The sequence below is a fragment of the Peromyscus californicus genome, unplaced genomic scaffold (genome assembly GCF_007827085.1).
Source record: "Peromyscus californicus insignis strain IS unplaced genomic scaffold, ASM782708v3 Scaffold_3__1_contigs__length_106647218, whole genome shotgun sequence".
NCBI classification, from domain to species: domain Eukaryota; kingdom Metazoa; phylum Chordata; class Mammalia; order Rodentia; family Cricetidae; genus Peromyscus; species Peromyscus californicus.
The window spans coordinates 38,460,431-38,484,901 of record NW_026294551.1 but is presented as its reverse complement, the minus strand read 5'-3'; the positions used below and the strand labels follow the sequence as shown (position 1 = coordinate 38,484,901).

Below are 24,471 nucleotides of genomic sequence, written 5' to 3'. Positions count from 1 at the left end.
AACCATTATGTTTTTGTTCTATCAAGGGCATGTAGTCATGGCCCTTCATATAGAAAGATTATACTTTGTCAGCCATAAATAAAGTGGGTCTATTGTTGCATTTCTGGCAGAGAGACTGAGTTTCTTATTTACCTCCAAGTTTGAGTCTTCATCTTATCATTAATACTTATGTTTTCATCTTCTCATTAAAAGAAAATCAGTGGAATCAAACAATTGTCAGACAAGTTTTAAAATAGAAATAAACATTTTGAAAACATCTTTAATGACTTGGCTGCCTCTTGACAAATGTTTGTGGTGTCTTGGAAAAAGGCAAGCTATTTATTTAAAGGCATGCAAACTCTCTGCTAGCTGAACCCCATCGTTTAACAATAAATGATGCTTTTGCTGGTAAATGATTCTATGCAGACTAGCAAATGAAATAGGAGATGATTTCTGAAGGCAGATGAACACTCAGTTGTTCAATGCTTCCATCTATTATAATACGGTTAGAAACAACAAACTCCTCAAAGTCAGTCCGCAAATCCCACCTTAAACTCATCAGCCCAGTATGTTGTTAACAGGTGGACTGTCTTTATATGCTCTTCGTTTCCTTTCCACCTACCCCTTTTCCTTTTCCTTCACAGCCCAGAAAGGCCAGTGGTTGAGTGGATTTTTTGACTATGGGTCTTTCTCAGAGATTATGCAGCCCTGGGCACAGACTGTGGTGGTTGGTAGAGCCAGGTAAGACCTCTTTTGTTTTGGAAACTCTTTTTCTTCCCAAGTGAAAATAGGGAAGGAAGGGTCATAGCGTTCGTTCACCAGTGAAGCTTTGTCTGGGTTTCCTAAGACTATCAGATGGTAGCCATAGTCAAGGTAGCCTGCTGGTCTCTAGCCGTGTTGTGCTTAGTCTGAAGGTTGATTTTGGTAATATCTCCTTTTCATACTTCTGCAAGAGAAAACTTTGGGGACCACAAAGCTGTCCTACGGTGGCCATCACCAGTCGGGTCCCTCCCCACAAGACCGCTTGCTTTTTCTCGGGAGCAGGCACCACAGGGTTCTCTGTGCACCCCAAGAGGAGTCGCTTCCTGACACCATGACTACTGAAGTGACTCACAATACTGCATTGTATTGGAATAGAATCAGATTTCAGTTGAGAAAAAAAAATTTTAATCTGAAACAGGAGTAAAATAAGCTGGCATGGGTTGCTGGGATACCCATATGTTTCAAGTGGGAATTGAAGTTTCTATTAAATTTTAATACCCACTCTAAGAAGTGCTTCACTCAACAGCAAGCTCTGTGCAAAATAATCTGTCGTGCTTGCTCTAACGAGCACCTGCCAAGGCTGATCTTAATCTAGGCCTGTGCTGCAGACACGCTGCCTGAGAGATCTGCATCAGGGCTCACCTTCCTCCAGGGGGCAATCAGTTTTTCTTATCTTGGTGAAAAGAGGCACCTGCTCAAGATTCTCCAACATGCCACATTGGCTTGAGATTTAGATGCTAGCCTTGAAAATAATTCTAGGCTTTGTGGTTCTCTCAGTACATCAGGTCAGCATGCCTCATGCAGCCAGTGACAAGGAGCCATCAGATGGTGAATCCCACAGACAGGGCCTTCCACTGTGACACTGAATAGGAGTCATCTGAGACAGGAACTCAGAAACTAGCTGTTCATTTTCTTTCAAGTGTCAGGTCTTTTCCTTCACCCCTAGCTACAGCATCCCTGTGAGAATTATTTGTGTTGGTAAAATTCCTGCTGAGGAAGTGGAAGTGGGGCATACAGTGGCTAGTTACAGAGTCTCATGTTATATCAGAATCGACATTTTTGAGGATTTGTTATTGTTTATTCTGTTTTACTTTTCCTGTGTATAAAATGCAGGACAGTCTTTAAGCTTTCCAAAGCCAAACTTTTGCTAAAGTCTTTAAGATCTTCCTGTGGGATATGAGAGAACAATACTTTACCCTTAACATTAGAACAGGGATTACTCTGCAACCAAGACCAGTCAAGCTTGGCTTTGGTTAGCTCAGCTATTGTTTATTCCAACACTCACTCTGATTTCTTCCTTTCTTTCCATCTGATGAGTTCTGAGCTTCTTACTCCAAACACATACACATGCTCAGAAGTATATAAAACAAATGGAGCTAGCTTCTTTCAAAGGCAGTGGCATTTCAAGAAATAAATATAAATGTATTCTTCTGGGATTGTTACTGTAAGTGCTGCCAAAACTCATCTTTGGTATGTATGTTTGGAATATGTGTGCTATTGGCTGTAAATTGTCTTTTATTATTCCATGGCACCTTGTCCAGGGACACACTATAAAACAAGATGTAGCATCTTCATGTGCTAGCCTGATAAAATTTATATGAAGTATAATAGAAAACAGAAGTTGTTCTGAGCTGTTTTCAACTTCAATAAATAACTGTAATACTCGGATAAAGATGTTCTTTATTAGGTCACATGGGCCCTAATATATAAGTTATAAGTTACCGATTTAGGGTGGCTTTTGCAATTACAAGTTTCCAGTTGGAGTGTTAATCATTGTGAACAGAAATATTTCTGAACCCTCCTGTGTACCTCCTGCTCGTTGTCTGGTTGTCTAGAGGGCTTTTGATTCTGATTCAGTGCAGGCAAGTGACAAGGGGGTGGTGGGTGGTCTCCACTCAGCTCCAGTTAGGTCTCTTGTGATGAAAAGAATCCATTTCCAGTAGTTGATGTAACAGCTAAAGACCATCCTTCATGGCAAAGTTTGTTATGGACATGTCATAGGGATGAGAATCTAACCCAGCCCCAGCCCCAGCCCAGAGGGAAGCAACCGACAGAATGAAGGGGGTCCTATTTCCAGAGTAAAGGATTCACCTTTCCCTTGGCTTTGCCCTCTTGGTTTCTCTTCCTTCTTCCTTTCGTTTCAGATTCATTCTAGGAAATCTTAATGAGGACCAATACGGGAGATCATTACCCAACATATAGGCAGAAACTTCAAACATCTAAGTCTTAACATAGTTTTGAAGTTAAGTATCTGCTTCTGATACAGAGTTCATCAAGATTATTACTAAAAAATATTTCTGTCTCTTTGTTCTTTTCCACTGAAGGAAGGGCAGGGGCTTGTTTAACTATGACAGTTCTATCCCATAAGGCCAGCAGTTTCAGGCTGTGTTCCACCATCAAGAGCTGATTGACAGCAAACTGGAAAGTTTCATTTGGCAACCACAGAAGTAGACATGTGCACTAGGCTGTTGAGTCTCCCCTAATGCGGCATTCAGTTTGAATTTATCCTGTTGGGCTTTTTAGAAGATGCGTGAGTGTGAGGGGACTCTCCTCCATATTTGCGAAATGAATACCAAACCCCGGAAGTCTCACACTTAACCCCAGGAGCGTCGGAGTCTCCCTGCTGTTTGTTTGCCTCCAGTTTTCCCTCAGTGTTTATATGTGAATGAAAATTAACGCCTACTTGTAATATCCACATGCATTATGTTCCTGTGTGGCTTGTCTCTCCTCTTTTCCCCACCCCAGATTAGGGGGAATACCTGTGGGAGTAGTTGCTGTAGAAACCCGAACTGTGGAACTCAGTATCCCAGCTGATCCCGCAAACCTGGATTCTGAAGCCAAGGTTGGTCACATCAAATACTCCTTGTGCTGTGCTTAGAGTTCTTTTGTGCCTGCAGTTTGTCGTCTCCCTTCTACAGTGCCCACAGATATACTGGGAGTATTACAAGCCACCAGATTTCAGAGGGAAGGGTGGCAGCCACCATAAATGGTTGCAGAACACTGTGATCACTTTCAAGATACCTCTAGATCACTGCAAGCCAGGTTTTATGTGAAGGATTAAATAGGCCTCTACAGTGGTATTGGTGATGCCAGAAAGCAGTCTACTTTTGTTATGGAGCTAGTCTAACAGAGAGGCAACAGGCACTGATGCGCATCTGTTCCGGATTCTCTGAGCTACACCTAGGAATGATAACATAGTCTCCAGAGCCCACCCCCACTTTTTCTCCTTAAAGACGGATTCCATTTCGTACCTCTTCACTATTTAGAAAGGGAAGGGTGAAGGACAGCAATAAGAAGGCTCCGCAGCAGTATCGCACTGAGTATCTGGTAACTAAGTTACAGTACTAGAAAGGTGAAAGGACTTGGAGACTGTTCACTTGGCATGCTTCAAAGAGTAGTGTAGGGCTGGGGAGATAGCTCAGTCAGTAAAGTGCTTGCCATACAAGACCTCACTTTGATCCCCAGAGCCCACATTTAAAAACAAACAAATTATATGTGGTGGCACATGTCTGTAATCCCAACATTGGGGAGGCAAAGATGGGAGATTTCTGGGGCTTACTGACCAGCCAGCCTCACCTATTTAAGTGAAGTTTAGGCCAGTGAGAGACTCTGTCTCAAAAAAGCAAAGTAGATAGGACATGAGAATGACATCATTGTTGATTCCTGGGCTCCGAATGCATGCACACTAGGTGCGCACATGTCCACCCCCATGTACATACATACACAAAAGAGAAAGAAAGAGACAGTAATGGAATTGAGTCGCCTTTGAAAGGAGTTCCTATGACTGCTTAAGAGAAGCAGTTCAAGTCCTCCTTTTGTCTAAGGAATAATGGTGTCGTCAGGCTCCCAAGAGAAGAGTGTTTAACAAGGTCAGAGAGCCAGGATCTTTTCTTTTTTAATAAATAACAGCTCGATCAGCTGAGGGAGGTTCTCCTTCAAACTGTTGTTTGCTGTGGGATGTCTTTCTGTATGTTTTGAATATGTATTGCTCCCATTGGTTAATAAATAAAGCTGCATTGGCCTATGGCAGGGCAGAATGGAGCCAGGCAGGAAATCCAAGAGAGAGAGAGAAGAAAGGCGGGGTCAGGGCAGATGCTGTGAGCCACTGCCAGGAGAAGCAAGATGTGAGAGAACAGATAACTCCACAAAGCCATGGCAAAACATAGAAATGGGTTGAATTAAGTTATAAGAGCTAGTTAATAATGAGCCTGAGCCTGAGCCATAGGCCATAGAGTTTGTAATTAATATAAGCCTCTGTGTGTTTACTTGGGACCAAACGGCTGTAGGACTGGGCGGGACACAGGAAAACTTCCAGCTACAGTTGTTAACTAGCTCTTCCTTGACTTTTCCCAACAGATAATACAGCAGGCTGGCCAGGTTTGGTTTCCAGACTCTGCATTTAAGACCTATCAGGCTATCAAGGACTTCAACCGTGAAGGGCTACCTCTAATGGTCTTTGCCAACTGGAGAGGCTTCTCTGGTGGGATGAAAGGTGACTAGTGGGCTGGGAAGAAAGTGACTGGTCTGCCCTGGGATCAAGAGGAATCAGTAATCACTAGGCAGGGGCGGGGTGGGGGGGTGTTGTTGGCATTGTGTAAGTAATAGAGATCCTGTAAGTGTGCTAACAGCTCATCACCTGTGACCTGACAGCTCCCTCTGAGGTACTAGAACAATAAGATATGTCTTCTAAACTGGGCATGATGGCTCATGCCTTTAGTCTCAGGTGGATATCTAATTCCAAGGCCAACCAGGTCTACAGATTGAGTTCCAGGGCAGCTAGGACTACACAGAGAAACCCTGTCTCAGACATCCTCCCCCCCAAAAAAAAGATATATTTCCTAATTTCACGAAAAAAATTACAGAATAATCTACTATTGTGTAGGTGGGCTACTGCTGAGGATTTGGCTTCCACAGTAGACGTTAGACTGTTCTGGTTGTCCTGGGAAGTGGTATTTCACAGGTTCCCACCCCTCTTCTCTGCACATGCTCCTTATTCACATCACTCTCTAACACTCTCCAGTGACCAAGATGTATTCTGAAATGAGCAGTAACTGGAAGAAAATGAAGAAATTCTATACCAGAGACTGGCTGTTCTTTGTGGCAATTTGTGATATCTTTTATTATTATCCACCAACAGCCCTAGGCCTGTGGCTCCAGCAGATTAGACCATTAGTATAAAGGCTCTAGTCCATGCCATGGGAATTTCTTAGTGATTAGGCAGCCAGTGTCATCATTAAGTAAAAATTCTCCATAAACAGAGCCACTGTGGACAATCCAGAGAGAGACAAAAAGGATTACCTCATAGAAGGATAGGCACCCACAGCTGTGCAAAGGCCAGCGTCTGCAGACTGTGAGGGTATGTGGGTGGGCGCGCTCCTCATTCACCTTAGGACTCTAAAGGAATAGATGGGCTGGGGAAATGGATGGAGCTGACATGCCAGAGTGATTGAGTTTGTTGAGAGCGTGGAAATGTGAAGTACTGAGCTCTCCATAGAGAGCCTACACAAAGCTTCCAGCAGGATTGCCTCTGCTTTCTGAGGGAGGAACAGGCTGGGAGAGCTCCCCCTTGTAGGTTACTAGCCATGTGTGAGAAGTACTCACAATTTTTACCAATGACATACACTTGCCAGGCTTCATTGGGAAAATGAAGAGCTGTTGTTACTGTTTTTGCATTCATCAAAAAGCCCATATTTACTAGAGAGATGCCCCTTTTCCAACAGAAGGCTTTGACTACACATACAGCTTAATGCTTATGTATATTTAAAACAATTTTTTATGTGTCTGGGTGTTTTGCCTATTTTGTATTTATGTACAACATATGTACCCCTGGTACCGGGGAAAGTCCAGGAAAGGCCAGAAAAAGATGTCAGATTCCCCTGAAACTGGAGTTGGAAATGTTTATGAGCCAACATGTGGGTTCTGGGAACTAAACCCATGTTCAAGCAAGAGAAATAAATGCTCTAACCACTGAGCAATCCCTCCAGCCCCATGTATGTACTTTAATTTTTTTTATTATGTTTGGTTGTGGGGAGGATGTATCAGAGGGCAACTTGTGGGAATTGGTTCTCTTTTTCCATCATACGGGTCCTGAATTCCAACTCAATTAAGGTGTGATAGAAAGCACCTTTACTTGTTGAATCATATTACCAGCCCTTATGTACTTTTTTTGTTAAATATAAAGGTGAATCATCTATGAAAACATCATGAGAAAAGGAGTGTATAGTTTAATCAGGTCACCCCTACACACTTTTACTGAATTCCTCTGTGCAACTTTATTAGCTGCCTCTGAAGAAACAAAGATATGTCAAACAGTTATTGCCTCAAGAAGTCAGGAAAAACGTTCTTTGAGTAGTCTGATAAGGCTGTAATATATAAGCAAAATACCAGGTATTCGAGAGAGGATACCACATGGACACTGGGATCGAGGCGGGAGTTAACTCTCTTTTGTTCATACATGTGAGATCCAGTTAGCAGTCAGTTTCACTTGGCTCCCACTTCCTTTGCTGTATATTTTATGCTGAGACCTGAGAATTCAGTGATTTTGTTCCTTAGTGACTTCACTGCAGGACACTAAGAATGCACTCTTCTTGGCACACTGACAGGGAGTCACCCTGCCTATCCTATCTTACCTAGAGGTCAGAGTTGCCACTTCTACTAAAAGCTTCAATTATGCTGCCTGTTTGGGCATTGGTCTCTTATTGGTTGCTAAGCCCTGAAACATTAAGTACAGAATTAAGATTCATTGAAGGCACTTGGGAAGCTGAGGCAGGAGGATTGACATGAGGCCAGCCTGGGCTACATAGCAAGACCCTGTTCTCAGTGTGGAGGGGTTAATGAATCTTTGCACTAGAAACTGTATTAACCGCTTTCGTGCTGGCCTCTGTAATCACGGAAGCACCTCTAAGAGATGCGTCAAATTGCTGTTTGCAGTTCACATGAATTGAGGTGTGGAGTAAGTAAATCTCTTTTAAAAAAAAAAAAGACAAGAGTTGATAGAAGAATGTAAATCCATCTCTCTTTTTAAGTGTGTGTGTGTGTGTGTGTGTGTGTGTGTGTGTGTGTGTGTGTGTGTGTGTGTGTGTGTGTGTTATGGGGTGCATACACATATAAGCACACCATAATGCTTTTATGTAGTCAATTCTGTCCTTTGCATGAGTTCAAAGTTCAATCTAACTCTGTTGCCGGATTTGCTCACCAAGTGCCTTTACCTACTGAACCGTCCTGCCTGACCTCTTCTCTCTCCCTCTCCTCATTCTCCCCCTCCCCCTCTTCTCTCTCTCCCCCTCTGGCTGACCAGAGTCCAGGAACAGAACCAGTCAACTTGGAGCATCCCTGGATATCCTGAGAAAGTTATCACTTGTCTATTTATTTCCCCTTCTTTGGAAATGTCCATGGTTATTGCAGGAAGAAATAGCTAGAGCTCAAATGATTTTTGGTTTTTGTTTGTTTTCTGAACATAATAGCAAATTAAAAATTAGCTTGCTCTATATAGTAACTTCTTGTCTCAAAAAAGTTATTTTCTTAATTGTGGTAAAATACACATGATCCTCATTTTAACCATTTCTCCCATCCAAGCACTAGCCAGGCCCAACCCCATTTTAACCATTTCTAAGTGTAGCATTTATTGGTAGCTACCTTCATAGTGCTGTTTGACAACTAGTATTACTGCTGTCCCAAACTTTATCATTTTCAACTTAAACCCTGCTCATTAAATAATAACTGCCACCCCCTCCTTCCTGTCCCTGGTTGGAAATGAGTTATTGGCCCAATATAGTCCAGAGTAAAGTTCTTTCTTCTGAATTTTGGTGTGATGCATCCATGTACACATCACGTAATACAAATAGACTTCAGGGGAAATGGAGATCTGTGTGAAAGCAAGCAGGGGAAGAGCAGGCTCTCCTGTGTACATACAGGTCAGGCTGTCTCCCACATATTACCTCATGTAAAGGGACCTAAACTGAGAGCCTCTTGTCATTCTTCACATCCCTTGGGGAGATGTTTGCAGTTTTGGTTTCAATACTGGCTGGGGATTATGCAGGGAGGGAAAATAAACAATTATGCCATCCCTCAGTGCACACAAACACACAGCCAGGAGCCGACTGCACTGTGGGAAAAATGACTCCAAAATTGTGTGTAATGAGTAGGAAAAGATTAGAGACAGCTCTTGCTATGCTGAAAATTGACATTAGTGGAGGGGGAAAAAAAACTCTTTACTAGTCGGCCTAGGAGGTCTAATTCGAGCAGTAAAAAATATAAATAAATAAATAAAAGCTTGTCAAGATGGTATTGGTGCTTTTTTTCCAACGAGTTCTATCTGGCCGGAAGGCTATTCAGCATAATGCAAAATTAAATTATAAAAACTGGCTGAATATTTAGATGGAAGAGCCATTTGGAAGCAGTTTATTTAGACGAACCGGCAATGACCCACAACAGGGAGACATCAAGCGTGAAATTTACTAGAAATTAGCACCAGGGTCCCAGCCTCAGCGTGAATAGCTTGATAGGATGCAAATCCCAGTGATATTAAGCCGCCTCACTGCTGGTGCTGCTATAGGGTCACTCTCAGTTGGCTTTTCGTGTTATACTTATTATTTTTTCCTAGGACAGGTTATAAATAACAATAAAAAACCACATTTATTGAAAACTTTAACTGGAATGAAAGTCTATTTTAAAGTCTCTGATTACTTGGATGTTGAAATACAATGTCCGCCAGCCGTAATGAACTCCTGAGAGACATTACACGTATGCAGCTTGTGTATGCCTAATGTTTACCTCAGTGCCTAACATAATCTTGCCTAAGCCAATAAGATCCCCTCCAGTTTGCGGGTGTGGGGCACTGTGGAGATGCTTCCACACCCCACCCCCTGTTTGGTGCATGTGGCTGCCACAGCTTATCCGTGTTGTATAACAATGAAAGCCCCAGGCAGAGATGATACCTGGGTGCTGGGTGTGATCACCATTCATGCAGATGTATTTTCCCAGGATGCTAGAAAGCTCCTTCCTTTCCAGTAAAGAACGGATCAATATTTCTATTTCCAGTCCAGTTGCTTTTCTCAGGCACCAGGAATGACAAGCACATGCATGGCTTTAAATGTCCCTAACTGACTCTAGCATAAACCCTTGGAGATCTCCCCCACCCCTGATAGCCTTTGCTAAGTTCTTACTCTATTTCTTAAATATGAAGGGATTTCAGACATTTGTATGTCAGAGATCAGTGTTTCAAAATACCTGGTTTGGGGAAATTTGCAATTCAGTACTAGCATATTAATTGTAGAAGTTGCTTTGTGTTTATATTTTGAATAGCCTGTTTGGGGGTGTTTTAACAGTTGCATTATGGGTCTGTTGGTGTTCCAGGGGGGATGGAGGTGTTATTTTAGCTCTAAGCATGGCAGCTTTAAAGAAGCCTAAAGTTCTTTTTCTACATCAGTTTTAGTGACTAAAGATATTTGTTTGGCAGCCAGATCCAAGCCTATCACATAACTGCTAGTACCATCAATACAGTTCCTGACATCTCTGAACATAAAGGAAATCCAGGCCACATTTAGATAGGTTCAATCACTCAAGTCTCTTCTGGTTTTAGTGTAGTCAGCCATTACATGTTAGAGCTTCCTCGAAAGCCTCACTCTCCCAGCAGTAAGGATGAGTAAAGTGAGGCAGTGGAATGGTAACTTTAAAGTCATAAGATGGAGTTTGAAGCTGGGCGTGGAAATGCATACTTGTAATCTCAGCAATCAAGAGACAAAGACAGGAGGATTATAAGTTCAAGGCCAACCTGGCTACAGACTGATACCCTATCTCAAAAGAAAAACTGCATTTGGATGTCATCTCTGCCGCTTATTCTTGTTTAACTAAACTTCCTTTTACTAGCTATAACATGGGTATAGGAAAAAGATAATATTCTGATTATTAATGTTGTGCATCTGTATCTGGGCACATGAGTGTGTGTGTGTGTGTGTGTGTGTGTGTGTATGTGTGTGTACAGTCATGACTCCTGGTATACAGTAATCTACCCAGACGATAAGGAGAAGCCAAAGTCCTTTTCACAAAAATGAAAAATCTGCACTTAATTTCATCCCAGTTCCATACAGTGTGAAGTCAAGTGGTGTCTAAGTACACTTTTAACAAAAATGAGGAAAGTGGCTGGAGACTGTCTTCGTTTACCTGTAACATCATTTTTTTTTTAAGTCAAATGACTTTTGTTCTATCTTCTGTTTATTTTCATCTTTCAGCTACACTTTCCATTTCTCCTTTGTGCACATACCAAGAAGGCCTCTCCTTTCTGCTACTTGTTCTGAAACTGTTCTCTTGGCAGTACTGAAAAATGTACTGCTAATTACACAATTATTTTATTATGTAGCACTGGTTGAAATATCCACTAAAGAATTAATTTAGTTAAAATAATTTGAACTGAGCAATTATTTTCATAAGCACGGAATTAGCGTAAAGCGCTTAAAGTCCTTTATTCCCGCTCTTCATACAGCAGTTGTGCAATTAGCAGTAAATTTTTTTTGGTCTTTGCTTTCCACCCAAAGAAATAAATGTCTTCACTCTGATCATATATACAGAGTATATGGCCATACATGTTTCACATACAATAGGAAATATATCCTGGGGCAAGCTGGAATTTCTGAAGTCCTCACAGATAAGCCAGGTTAGAGCAATGGCCAAAGGCATGTGCCTCAAAGTAAGCTGTGCTCACTGATGGTCTGAATATAGAGACAGCCATTTTCACTCTGGAGAAGGTGGCAGTTTAATTTGCTCGTAACTACAATGAAAGCAGTTTCTATTTGGTTTGCTCTTTACTTCCTGAAAAATGCTTCTTTGCCTTGGATTTTTCAGAATTTATTCTGAATTGAGATCCTGTCTGGATAGGAAACTTGGAACCTGATTGAACCTGTCATTTGTTGTTTGGAAGGATCCTTTGTGGCTCCACTGAAGCACTCATTAAGTGTCTGGAATCAGAATCCTAACATTAGCAATGTTTAAACTTTAGGGAGCTGGGAAATGGGAAGCAGCCATAAAACACTGGGAAATAAAGGACTGATCCCAAGGATCTTTGCAAGCTGGTCCTGGCCTTTTGGGGGGGACTGCAGAGTATTCTTGAACAGAAAGAAAAGGTTGGCTCTTCATGTGGCCATGTGAGATTTCATATGTGAGTGTGCATATATAATGTTTCTTCTCACTGATATCCTATAAAACTACAATTATTAAATTTTTCTTATATTCTTTCAAAAGTATGTATGCTCATTCATTCATTCAGTACCAACTTTAAGCACTGACTATGTTTCGGTACTGGCAGGCCTTTGTGTATGCAGGGATGAAAAGTCCAGTTTTTATCTTATTTTTGAAATAAGGTCTCACTAAGTTGCTCCGGGCTGACCTGGAACCCTGTGGTCCAGGCTGGCCTTACAACTCACAGTTCTCCTGCCTCGGTCTCCCATGTACAGAGATTATAGGTGTGCCCTAACACTCCTGGCTCCAATTTTTAGGAATGAACCTTTTTTTTAAGGACCCATTGCCATTAGCTGCATATTTTAAGAACTCATTGTACACTAAGGATCATGAAAGGAATTGAAAAAAGCTAGAATAGTTTCTTCCTTCAGAAAACTTAATGTAGTGAGAGCAATCACATATTGACATGAAAAATACGTAACGTTTGTAGAGCAAGTATGAATTAATGTGGTGAAACCAGAATACCGAAATGCAAGGAGGATATAAAATGGATATTTAATTGTGGGCTTTGCATACTGTGTCTTGTGAATGACTGCATTTCTGTATTGTGCTTTTTTTTTTTTTTTGGTTTTTCGAGACAGGGTTTCTCTGTGTAGCTTTGCGCCTTTCCTGGAACTCACTTGGTAGCCCAGGCTGGCCTCGAACTCACAGAGATCCGCCTGGCTCTGCCTCCCGAGTGCTGGGATTAAAGGCGTGCGCCACCACCGCCCGGCCTGTATTGTGCTTTTGAAGCTCCTCTGAAGTCTCGAGTAGGGTACAGATGGAGGCAGCAATCTTGGTAGCCTTTGGGATGGCACAGGACCCATGGTGGCTGGAACTCCCAGTCCTGTCACTTCTTCCATGGAGACACAGTGGGCCATCAAAGTCTGTTCTGTGTATCTCCTAACAAAAAGCTCTGCTTTGAGGAGAAGTTTGATTGTTTCTAATTTGTCTTGTTCTCCATAGATATGTATGACCAAGTGCTCAAGTTTGGTGCTTTCATTGTGGATGGCTTGCGGGAATGTTCCCAGCCTGTTATGGTTTACATTCCTCCCCAGGCTGAGCTGCGGGGTGGTTCATGGGTTGTGATTGACCCTACCATCAACCCTCGGCACATGGAGATGTACGCTGACCGAGAAAGCAGGTATCATACATTCTTTATTGTCATTCAATGCCTCTGGGGACCCTTTAGCTATTCGTCTCCCTACCCCTAGGGAAAAGTATAGCCAAAACAACTTCATTTGAATCTTTCCATTCCCAAAGGACTCCAAGGTGAGAAAAATGGGCTATCTAAATAATGTCTGCTGGCATGAGGAAGAAACCAGGCTGGAATCCGGTTTTCTCATCCTAGTCTACATCTACATCATTTTACCACAAAGTTCTCTCTTCCATGCCCTTCCAAACTCAGAAAGATTCTCTTTTTCTGTTCGCTATTTGGATATGACTCTTAACATCTCTTTTGGGTGCAAAAGGAACTTAAAGGAAGGAAAGACTCAAATGTAATCAGGACTTCTAGGGGTTGGTGTGTGTGTGTGTGTGTGTGTGTGTGTGTGTGTGTGTGTTAAAGATTTGTTTTTATTTATGTGTATGTGCATGTGTCTGTGAATATATACCATGTGTGGGAGCTGTCTATAAAGGTCAGAAGAGGGTGTCAGATCCCTGGAGCTGGAATGAGACAGTTGTAAGCCATCATGAATGCTAAGAATCAAATACAGGTCCTCTGGAAGAGCAGCAAGCACTCTTAACCACTGAACCATCTCTCTAGCCCAGTTCCATGTTTAACCCACTAATTGTAGATAAATTTGGAGTGGCCTTTGCTCTTCTGGGTCTGTGTCTCCTGTTAATGAGCTCAGTAGTCATTGATACGCATCACAGAACCCACACACTGTGACTCCAGACCAAAGCTGCTCGCTTCTCTTGAAGCCCAAAGCTTTACTCTGGTATTCTAAGATGCTAAAGAACTATGTTTGCAACTCCCCCCACCTCCACACCAAAAAGAAAAAAAAAAAAAAAAAAACTGCAGAGAAGCCAATATCTGTAAGAAGGTAGTTCTTGAAACTAAATAAGACAAATCAAGCCTAGCACCTCTCATGTTTCTGATCCTTTCTGGAGAACATGAACATCATTGTCCATATACTTTACTACATGCCATCATTTTATTGGAATACTCACTTTCTTTCTCCCCAAATGTTAGGAAACTAAAATAGTTTCACTATTGAATCCCTTGGCTGACATTCTACACCAAATTTATTATTTTTAAGTCCTAAGCTATCCCCTGATACCAGATCAGAGAGATAGGTAAAGCATCCTGTCTGGTGCTATGGAAGTTAGCAAAATAAAGGCCTCAGAGTTTAAGTCCATTAAGAAATATATATATCTAATGCCTCTCAGCCTGGCCTAGTGTGTCTGGTTTCAGGAGCAGATTAACAGCTGTGGTACAGGACAGTCATCACCAACAGTAACCCCCATCCTACACACACAAGTACAGCCCAAGAACTGGAGGTGGTTCCTCTGCTAGGGGCCTCCCTTTTGGGTTTTTGTTTTGTTTGCTTTTCTGAAAAACAAAAACGTGATGCCTGTCACCTTCACCAGCTGTCAGTGGTGGAATCTGTATTCTCTCTTTGAGATGGAAATCTACTGGTGGGGTAATGAGAATTATTTTAATTTCTTTGTGCTAGGCCTTTCTCATACCTCACTTAGATACATCTTAGGTACCTGTTTTTTTCCCCAAGGGTAACTTCTGGGAATCATGGGTGTCCAGAACAGTAATGAAGCTATTTCCTGGTCCACAAATTATGACTGGCTTCATTCTGTGTCTTCTTTCCTTTAAAGTCCTCTGTTTTCTTTTCTTTTTTTTTTTTTTTTTCATCCAGGGGATCTGTTCTGGAACCAGAAGGGACAGTAGAAATCAAATTCCGCAAAAAGGATCTGGTGAAAACCATGCGTCGGGTAGACCCAGTCTACATCCACTTGGCTGAGCGATTGGGTACGTCTGCTTGTCCTCCTGGCAAATCAATGAGCCATTCAGCTGATTTGTAATGAGTGCATTCATAGGTCAGGGGAGGAGGCACTGAAGCATTTGATCAAATTCATGATGATCTTTATTTACTATCCTCTATATGGTAAGAACCCTGGTAGAATGAAATAGTGTGATAGGAGGGAAGATGGGCATTGAAAAAGAAAAGTCACATGATTTTTCTTCTGACATTTCCTTAAAGTGCAGATAACCCACTTAATGGGATGTTCTTGTAGAGTATCATTAGCTAGAGGTTGCTTTGGGAGGCAAGCTAATCAGGTGGAGAATATCTGCAACTTAAATATTTCTTATTTCTGTAGTCTCTTTGGACAGCTGTTTTATTTCTGGGGCTTGTGAGTCAGTGTCACATTATAGAAAAGCCAGTCTCTACCCAAACAGTGTTCTGGGGTCAACCTGAGCTACAGAAAATGGAAGTAAAGATTGTGCACTATAGGCCTCCAAATAGTGGCTTCAGCAGTCATAGCCCTCAGAGCATTTGCACACCATGCATCCAGCCAGTGTTCTGTCACTCATTTGTTTTCAGAGCCTTGGAAGAAGACTGTAGGAGCCTCATAATGACTTGTGGATACTTTTACAACACTGGTTTTTCTTTCACTGAACCACTATGTCAGTAAAGATTGCTTAGGATTGTTTTGTTTTATTGTGTTTTTGTTTCTCTAAAGGAATAGAGAGGTTATGTTTAAAAAGTAGTACAGCCCAGTAAATGGGAAGACAGAAAGACACTGGCTCATTTATGTTCCAAGGAACAGTTTAATGAAATACTATTTGAGGATTCGATTATCTTTACCATGTAGAATCAGAAAAGCTCCTGAGTGCCTGTACTATGGAGGCTGCGTGTCTAAGCAGTTGAAGCCTGGCCCAGGTTGTTTGCCAGAAGTGGTGACTTGAGTTACAATCATCCCTTTGTGTCCCCATTGTTTGCTGTCAGGTAACAGCAACCAAACACTAACCCCGCCGCACCGCAGCCTGACCCTTCCTGGGGGAAGCACACACAAAGGGCCTGGCAGAAGTTGTCTGAAATCTACTGCCACCAGATTTGTTGAGGTGCTTTTTTTCTCCTTTCTTTTCCAAACAAGATAATTACTTCTGACCAAACCCCATACACGTTAATTAAAGTGACTGCAGCCCAAGAGCGAGTTACTTACAACTGTACACAGCGAAGCTCTAAAAGCTTCGGCCACTGATAAGCATCTCACTTAGGTGGCTCATAATTGCTCCCAGCATCCAGTGATCGTTGCTGCTGTTTTACCAATAATTCTGTACAAAGGCAGCGACGCCACAATTGTAGGACACAAAGAATTGCCTAATTTTCTTTCATTTATTTTTTTCCTCTTTTTTTTCCTCCCCCCCCCCCCCCCCCCCCCCCCCCCCCGGTTTTCTTTCTGGCCAATTTAAAATTTGTCAAAGTCGGTCTTCTTCTGGATCACTGCCCTTTGATATTTCGCGCACTCCATTTGCCACAAACAAGCCGCGGGGCCGCAGTTCATGCTGACTCTAGCAGAAGCAGAGAGAGCCCCATTTATCTTGCACTGCCTGCTGAATTCCTACTCATTAACTGGGGGTTCACTGCCTCTTTTTAACCCCCCAATGGCTGTTATCATCCCTGTGAGTAACGGGATGGTAGTAAGAGGATCCTCTCCACATCTGTTTGCAGAAGGACTGGGTGGTAAGGGGTGTGGGGCCACAACTTCCTTCTCACAGAAAGTGTTGTTGCTCTCATCTCTATCTAGCACCTTTAACTTTAGAAGCATGTGTAGGGAAGAGGGAGGAGATTCCCAAGCGATGGCCGTTTAATCATTTGTTACAAATCATCTCATTATCAATTTCCTATCCATGCTGAAGAAAACCGTATTTATTTAACCTTGACCAAACAATGACACTCAAAGAAGAATCTATGCCCAGAACTCTGGAGGCAGAGGCAGGCAGATCCCTGAGTTCAAGGACAGCCTGGTCTCCAGAGTGAGTTCCAGGACAGCTAGGGCCACTCAGAGAAACCCTGTCTCGAAAACCCAAGAAAAGAAAAGAAAGAATGGATGGATGGATGGATGGATGGATGGGTGGATGGATAGATGGATGAATCTATAGTCTGCTAAATATGAAGCAAGCTCTGACTCCGGGCATCTTGGGAACATGAGTAGGTGTAAACTAGAAATAGTTGCCTAAGCATAGATATGTTATTTTCAGGTCTTTGCAGCCGTTCAGAGACTACTCAAGTATAGCTATGACAGCAGATTGGCTTGGATGCACTACAACATAACATAGACCCACTGTAGGGAGAGTTTACACTGGCCTCTGGCTTCTCCACAGCCCCCTAACCAAAGACTACCAAATACCTTTTACAAAGTAGGTAATCAGTGACCTCATTTTACAGACTGGAAAATTGAAACCAAAATCAAGACTAAACAAGTCTACCAAGATAGACAGTAAACACATGTGAGGGCACAGAACAGAATTCTCAGTCCCTAAGCTGAGTACTGAGCCTGGTCTAAGTCAAACAGGGATTCTTTCCCTTTGTGAGCTAAAACCAACTGCACGGAGGTAATGTGATTTAGGAGAGAGCCTATGGGAGTGGGTGTTATCTTGGGTTTCCAATTTCCTTCCAAGTCAGCCTCTGTACTGGGGAACACTGACAGAGCACCTAGACTAACCAGTGCAGACTGATTGGCTGCACAAAATTACAATTCATTCCCTAAGGATATGAATAATACTGTCTGAACAGTTAACTTCTTACTTGATAGATACATGAAGTAAGGGTTTCTCTGTGTAGCTTTGGAGCCTGTCCTGGATCTCACTTTGTAGACCAGGCTGGACTCGAACTCACTAAGATTCGCCTGGCTTTGCCTCCAGAGTGCTGGGATTAAAGGCGTGTGCCGCCGCCGCCAGGCTTACATTTTTTTTCAATGAGTTTTTACCATTTTCTGTGGCCAATTTGGATAAGAAGTTTGTAGATCTACAGTAACAACAGCAAAATAATTGCCCTTGAAAGTAAGTGAACTAAGTTCACATAGCAGAATGTCCCATTGCTGAACCAGTTCTGACCCTGTGTTCTCAAATGCAGGACTTGGTAGAGTTGTCCAAGGGAGGATTACATCCCACCATTTGGGGCTTAGGAAATAAATTCCTTCCCTCCGAGGCCTTTCTGTGTATCAATATCATCCTTGTGCTGCTTCTCAGAACCAGAGCAGGAGAATGGCTGGGGAGCAGGAATGCTGCTGTGCTATGAGCTGAGGTCTTCCCATAGAAGACTCTTCACATGCAGAGAGAAATAACAAATCAATTTAGATGGAGAAAGAACTATCTAGCCCAAGCGCAAAGCAATTATTAGTTCCCTACTGTCCCTCTCCCTCAGTACAGCAAGCACCTGGGCAAAGGAGACATGTAGGGGACCCTTGTTCTCTATCATGGCACTGCTCCCAAACAGCTGGGCATCCTGCCATGTAGCTCCATAGTTCTACGCATACGAACTGCCCTGATGGCTGACACATGTTCAGCACCTTCCTGGCCCTCGCCTGATCTTTCAGACCTAACTAGCATCCAGCATGCCTGATGACCTGAGGTACCTGGTACAGTTGGAGATCTGTGGCAGTTGAGGATATGCATGTAAAAAATTCCAGAATGCCTTTCTCCAAAGCTACCTCTTTATCAGCAAGAATGACCTAAAAAGGATTATCTTGGGTGATGGAGATTCACGGTTTACTATCAAAGTGTGTATTTTCCCATCTCTTCAAGCTGTTATAAACTAAAAAGAGTCAGTATTGCTTGTCTGAGGCAGAAAGAGTTATCTGCCTAGGAAGTTGAGACAAGGAAATAAAGATGTCCCAGTACATATGCCTTGAAAGTGGTGTCTTACCTGTAATGCATGGAGTGTCCTTTGTGGTGAGAAGCTGAGAAGAAACAGTTTTCTATCGTGGAGGTAAGTAAGGATCTTAAGTGGTAGTAGCTAAAAACCGACCTCCTCACTTTAATTTACAGCCTGTAGGGCTTGATGTAATTTAGTGAGACCATGACATTGGGGAGGGGCGTTGTTTGATCTCAATCCAATTATATTTATAGAAGCACCTGCCTTGCTCCCCTTCCCTTGGAAAGATACGATTCACAATTAGGACTTGGTGGGGATTTTGTTCAAGTAAACCCAAGCTTCTCTCTACCTGAAGGCTATTGTCAGAATATGTCCAAGGCCCTTTTCCTGGCTTGTTCTCAATTGGTCCAGATCCCTGTCAGATTTAGGGAGAGCAGAATTCAGAAAATTTTGTGTTGTTTCCTCACTTTCTCATGTGGCCATGTCTGTATGAGGGCAAAGGGACTGAAGGAAAAATTATTCAATTTTTATTCTTATTTGGAAGTCTGAGTTAACTGTAATGATTAGTTAAATGTGAACAAGAGATTACTCACACTATTGTGAGGACATTCCTTGAGAAGACTGCACTTAGAATCAGTATGCAAAGCAGTTGTGTTTAGGTAGGTGTGGCCCCTTTTGGGGAAAAAAAAAAGGAGACATGAAAATAGGAGTGTGGGCGGGGAACCTAGATGCATTGAGAGAAATTATTCCCATTTCAGAAGGATTATTTGTTTTATCAAAGGACTCACTGCAAAGTTCCTTCTAAATAGCTCCCTTGGGGCACTTAAAACAGTATCTGATTTACAGTTCTCAAGAATGCTTTTTGTGGTTTTGGGGTTTTTGTTTTTTAAAAAACTCCTGTTATGGATATAGAAATACAGAGATACTTTATGTGATTTTTCTTACTATCTTCATTAAGGAATTTTTTTTCCCAACATAGGAAACATGCTTGCATAACTATGTATTATAGTATACTTTATAAAAAGTAGTATTTTAACTACTACTTTTGTTGGTACCTTTGAACCTAAAGAAGAGTTCAGTCGTCGTGACTTCTCAGTGTCAAGGTTTGATATCTGGTGTTGGAGGGAGGGTAATCCAGCTCATAACTCATGTATACTTTGTATTTTAACCAACAAAGCAAATTGCTTTTTAAGAGAATGGAGAAAAGCCTATAAAAGTTAAAATTAGGCTTAGATTTAAAATTAAAAAGTAATATTAGAAGTTAAAAGTTAGGTTTAAATTTACATAGCTCCCTTATAAGAAAAGCTAAGAATGTTTTTGTTTTTAAAAACTTTAATATTGGGCTGGAGAGATGGCTCAGAGGTTAAAATCACTGGCTGCTCTTCCGGAGGTCCCAAGTTCAATTCCCAGCATCCACATGGTGGCTCACAACCATCTGTAATAGGATCTAATGCCCTCTTCTGGCATGCAGGTATACATGCAGAGCACTCATACATAAAATATAAATAAAGTTTTTTTTTAAATTTAAACTTTAATATTACTTTCTTTTTAAAATAAAACTTTATTCCCATTTCCCAGATTAGGATTGTAAAGGAGAAGCCGAGCTTAGACGAGGGGTGCAATTTCTGAGGATCATTATTCTCAACTTTAAAAGTCTCGGGCCCCCCCCAATCCTCCTCCCTGAGCTGTGTCTGCTAGGACCTAGGGTCGGGCTGGCCCTCTCCTGCCACCTTCTGTGTTCAACAGCTGCTGCGGAAGCTGGCTGCTCCTCTGGTGGTCCTGTTTGTCCTGGCTTCAGGGTATGTCTGACTGGCTGCTGGCCTGGGACTCATGTAGAGCATTTTAAGCTGTTTGGACTCAGAACTTGTGACTGGAGAGAGAGCACAGCAGTTAGAGCACTTGCTCTTCCAGAGGACCAGAGTTTGATCCCTGCACCCACATGGCCGCTCACAACATCTCTAACTCCAGCTCTAGAGGATGTGATGCCACCTCTGACCTCTGTAGGCACCAGGCCCACATGTGGTGCACACATGAAACACTAATACACATAAAACAAATAAATCTAAGAGAATAAGATCCAGGACTGTGACTAGACTCTGTAGGCCACAAGCCCCAGATCTGGTTTCCTGGTTCTGCAGCATTGGGCAAGTTACTTGTCTCTTAGTCTCCTCATCTTTGAGGTCATGACCTTTCAGTTCTGATGTGTTAGAGGAAATGGAAGCATCATAGCATCTCAGTGATATTAGCTCTTCACACTTGATTAGGCTAGTGATGCCTCATCTGTTTAACTCTTTTATGTTGATTTTTGAATGATAAGGTTTGTTTTTTTAGGATTTCATGGGAACTTTTATTTTGTGAAGGGACAGGAACAACATACCTTTCTCTCATTTCAGCCTTTGCCTAAGGCAGGACTCTAGAAAAGAGTAGCTGTCCTCTGTAGAGCATATTCTTAAACACACACACACACACACACACACACACACACTTGCTTTCCTAAAAACCCGGAGGCCCTGCAATCTGGCAAGAAAAGAAAGAAAACCATTCCAAGATATTTAATTGTACAGGGAGCTTACAGGATTGATCATGAGCTTAGCTTTTTACAATAGTCCAGTGAATAAGAAATGCTCCTGACAAACGATCAATGATAGGATAATCACTCCTTATCCCTCCTCATTCTTACCTTCTTTCTTTCAGGAGAACAGGGTTCAGAAGTCAGAAATCTTTATAGACGCCGCTTTTAAATTAAGCAGAAAATAGACATTGACATATTTGTTAATCTCCCCTAAATCATTACCAGGGCTGGCTGCTGTGCTGTACAGGGGAGCGTGGCCCTCGGTGTACAGCATAAGGGTAGCACCCACTTGAGAGCAGCCTTCTGTTCCTAAGACATAAAAGATTTAGAGACACTTTTCCTCAAAACAAAGCACGCAGACTCTGGGCCTTCTTACATGCTTAAGACTTGTCAACACCTCTCCTTGCCCTGTTTCTTTTCTGAGGTGGCCTTTGGGAAATGCTGCCTCATTTTCTAGCTCCTGAGAAGACAAGAGCACCGTCGTATTTATTTCATTATTCCTTCAAAACTCTAGACTAGAGCCATTGACCCAACCTCCCCTTTCCTCCTGAAGGCTCTCCTCGGCTTGTAGTTCCTCTTCCTGCATCCAAATGTTAAAGCTGCTCTTAATTCTGCAAACACCAGGAACCAACACTCCAGCTACTGTTAGGAGATCTACCTGGCTGCTTTCCGTACCATTAATGAGGACAAGCACAGGCTTTGGGGGTGGCCAGACCCAGGTGTAAATCTTGACTGTGTTTCTTAACAGCTAAGTGCCACTTTACATTTCAGAGCCTCTTTTTTTCCGGTTTATAAAATGGATACTTTGTCCATAAGGTGAGTGTAAGGATCAGAAATAATATATGTGAAGCGACCTGGAAAACACTTGGCAGCACTAAGTATTCAGCTTAGCAGCAGGGTTAACAGCTGTCCAGCCCTAGGTCTGAATCGTGTGTGTGTGTGTGTGTGTGTGTGTGTGTGTGTGTGTGTGTGGTGTGTTGACTTATGAGGTATATGATCCTGAAAGACTCCAGTGCAGTGTTTGACACACAATAAATGGTATGTTATATATGGCCCACATAGATGCACACATGCGTTCAATACAATGTCAGCTGTTTACCTAAAAGAAGAATCTTGAAGGGTTTGGAGTTCCCTGTTGAACTCTCTTCACAAAAGTCCTGCCATCCCTTGGGCCCCAGCATTTTTACATCCTCAACCTCACAGCAATAGGAGAAGCTCCTTTAAATCTTGGCACTGCTGAGAACATGGCAGACATTGTCCTGGTCTTAGCTACACAATAGAACTGAGATGACTTCCGTATGTCTTAGCCTTCTGAAATGGTCCACTACTACGGAAGAGCCAGTCTTCTGCAAGTAAGAAAGGCAGTGTGACACCGTCCAAAAGCTTCAGGACAATGCTTCCCTGAGTCCTGGCTGTCACTCTCTTGCTCTGTGGCCTTGATGAGTCACACAAGTTCTTGGTGCCTGTAAGATGCTAAAAAGAATACAGCCTCAGGAGATTGTGGAGACTAAATGGGGCCTGAGGCAGCAGGTCAGTGACTACTTCTCACAGTTTTAAAATGGAGAGGTGCAGCTGGGCATCCAAAAAGTCACATAAAATGAAACTAAGTGCTAGAGTCCCATCCCTGCTCGGTTAACACATGCTTATGTATGATACTTATGGCTCACTCAGCAGCCCAAGGCCATTGATAGCATATGATTTGTAGTGGCATGAAAAAATGAGACCCGTTCCCAGACAAGCATATGCTTGAAACAGACCTTTTCTCTGCTGCATCCCATCACGTATGCTTATGTATTTGTCAGCATTAGAGACAAAACACGTCAGGTAGCTCCAGCACCAGGGCTGTTACCTATTGTCCCTTCAGTTAGATGTACTCATCCTTGCTGGGCAGGCAGATAAATTTTCAGTATTGATTGCAGACCCCACTCTAAAAGTAATGAGGAAGGGAAGTGCAACACAGCAACACCTCTACTAAAACCCAGTAGCTGGGCATGGTCTCCCTTGTTATAAGAGCATCATCTCTGACTAGGTGAAGGTACTGTGTGTTCTGTGCTTAGCAATCCACCAAAGTCTGCTCTCTCTTTCCCTGTTCCTTCTCTTTTAGTCCAAGACCTAGAAGTTTTGTCACCTGGTCAGGGATTGGGAGACCAGGGGATAATCCATCAAACTGATGTGAGATACATGGATCTGGCTCTACCTGACTGAATTATACTACTTTGAGGTTAAGAATATCCAAATCTGGCATTGGAAGCTAAGGAATACCGCAGCTTGAAACTTAGGTGTGATTCTAGTGCTTAGCAGTTTCCTAGGCACCTGTTGAGGACTTGGTAAAAATCAGAGCCGCTAGTCTGTAGTCTGTGCTCTGGTCTCAGGGGAAGCTCTCCTACAAAATCCTAAATTTGGGCTAGTCTAGCTGCTCTAATGATGGGCATGGTATCCATATAGTCTTGACTCATGGGGATAGAGGAGCCTTGCTTTTGGATAGTGACCTGATGAGAGAGGTACAGACCTTCATCACTTGACCTGTTTGAGACAGACCTGGAGAGCAGGATTGCCACCTTGCTTTCATACTTGTGACCTCTGCAGGGAAAAGACACGTGGGCTCTCTGTGACGACGGGAGGACAGGAGTGCTGTCTCACAGAGTCTGTTGTGTAGCCAAGAGTGACAACAGTGGAAAGCCAGGCCCTAAAGGGAAGGACTGTGGCTGCATCTTCGCCAAGATTCCTGATCCCTGTGGTGTGACAGGCAGGTTTATGTAATTGCAGGCACCCCAGAGCTAAGCCCCACTGAGCGGAAGGAGCTGGAGAACAAGTTGAAGGAACGGGAGGAGTTCCTAATTCCCATTTACCATCAGGTAGCTGTGCAGTTTGCTGACTTGCATGACACCCCAGGCCGGATGCAGGAGAAGGGTGTTATTAATGTAAGTACCACAGTTGCCATTTCTGACATACATATCAGAGCCCTGCAAGTAACATAGGCCCACAAGCAGGGAGCTGCTGGGGCTAGATCAGCACAGCTTATGCAGATCAAACCATTTCCAGTTTTTTATTTAAGAGATCTTTCCCCTTTTCTGTATTCACTGCCATCTAAAACAGAATGATGCAGGTTTC

General features: G+C 42.6%; 1 protein-coding gene across 6 annotated transcripts in view; it reads left to right on the top strand.

The window, feature by feature from the left end:
- Positions 1-24,471, top strand: part of Acaca (acetyl-CoA carboxylase alpha) — a 272,460-nt gene that overhangs the window by 236,914 nt on the left and 11,075 nt on the right. For all 6 annotated transcript variants that reach the window (XM_052759693.1, XM_052759691.1, XM_052759690.1 and 3 more), the window contains 6 exons: positions 624-720; positions 3,487-3,583; positions 5,098-5,233; positions 12,919-13,096; positions 14,826-14,938; positions 24,127-24,281. In XM_052759693.1, coding sequence (XP_052615653.1) covers positions 624-720; positions 3,487-3,583; positions 5,098-5,233; positions 12,919-13,096; positions 14,826-14,938; positions 24,127-24,281 — 776 coding nt within the window. The remainder of the gene's footprint in view (positions 1-623; positions 721-3,486; positions 3,584-5,097; positions 5,234-12,918; positions 13,097-14,825; positions 14,939-24,126; positions 24,282-24,471) is intronic.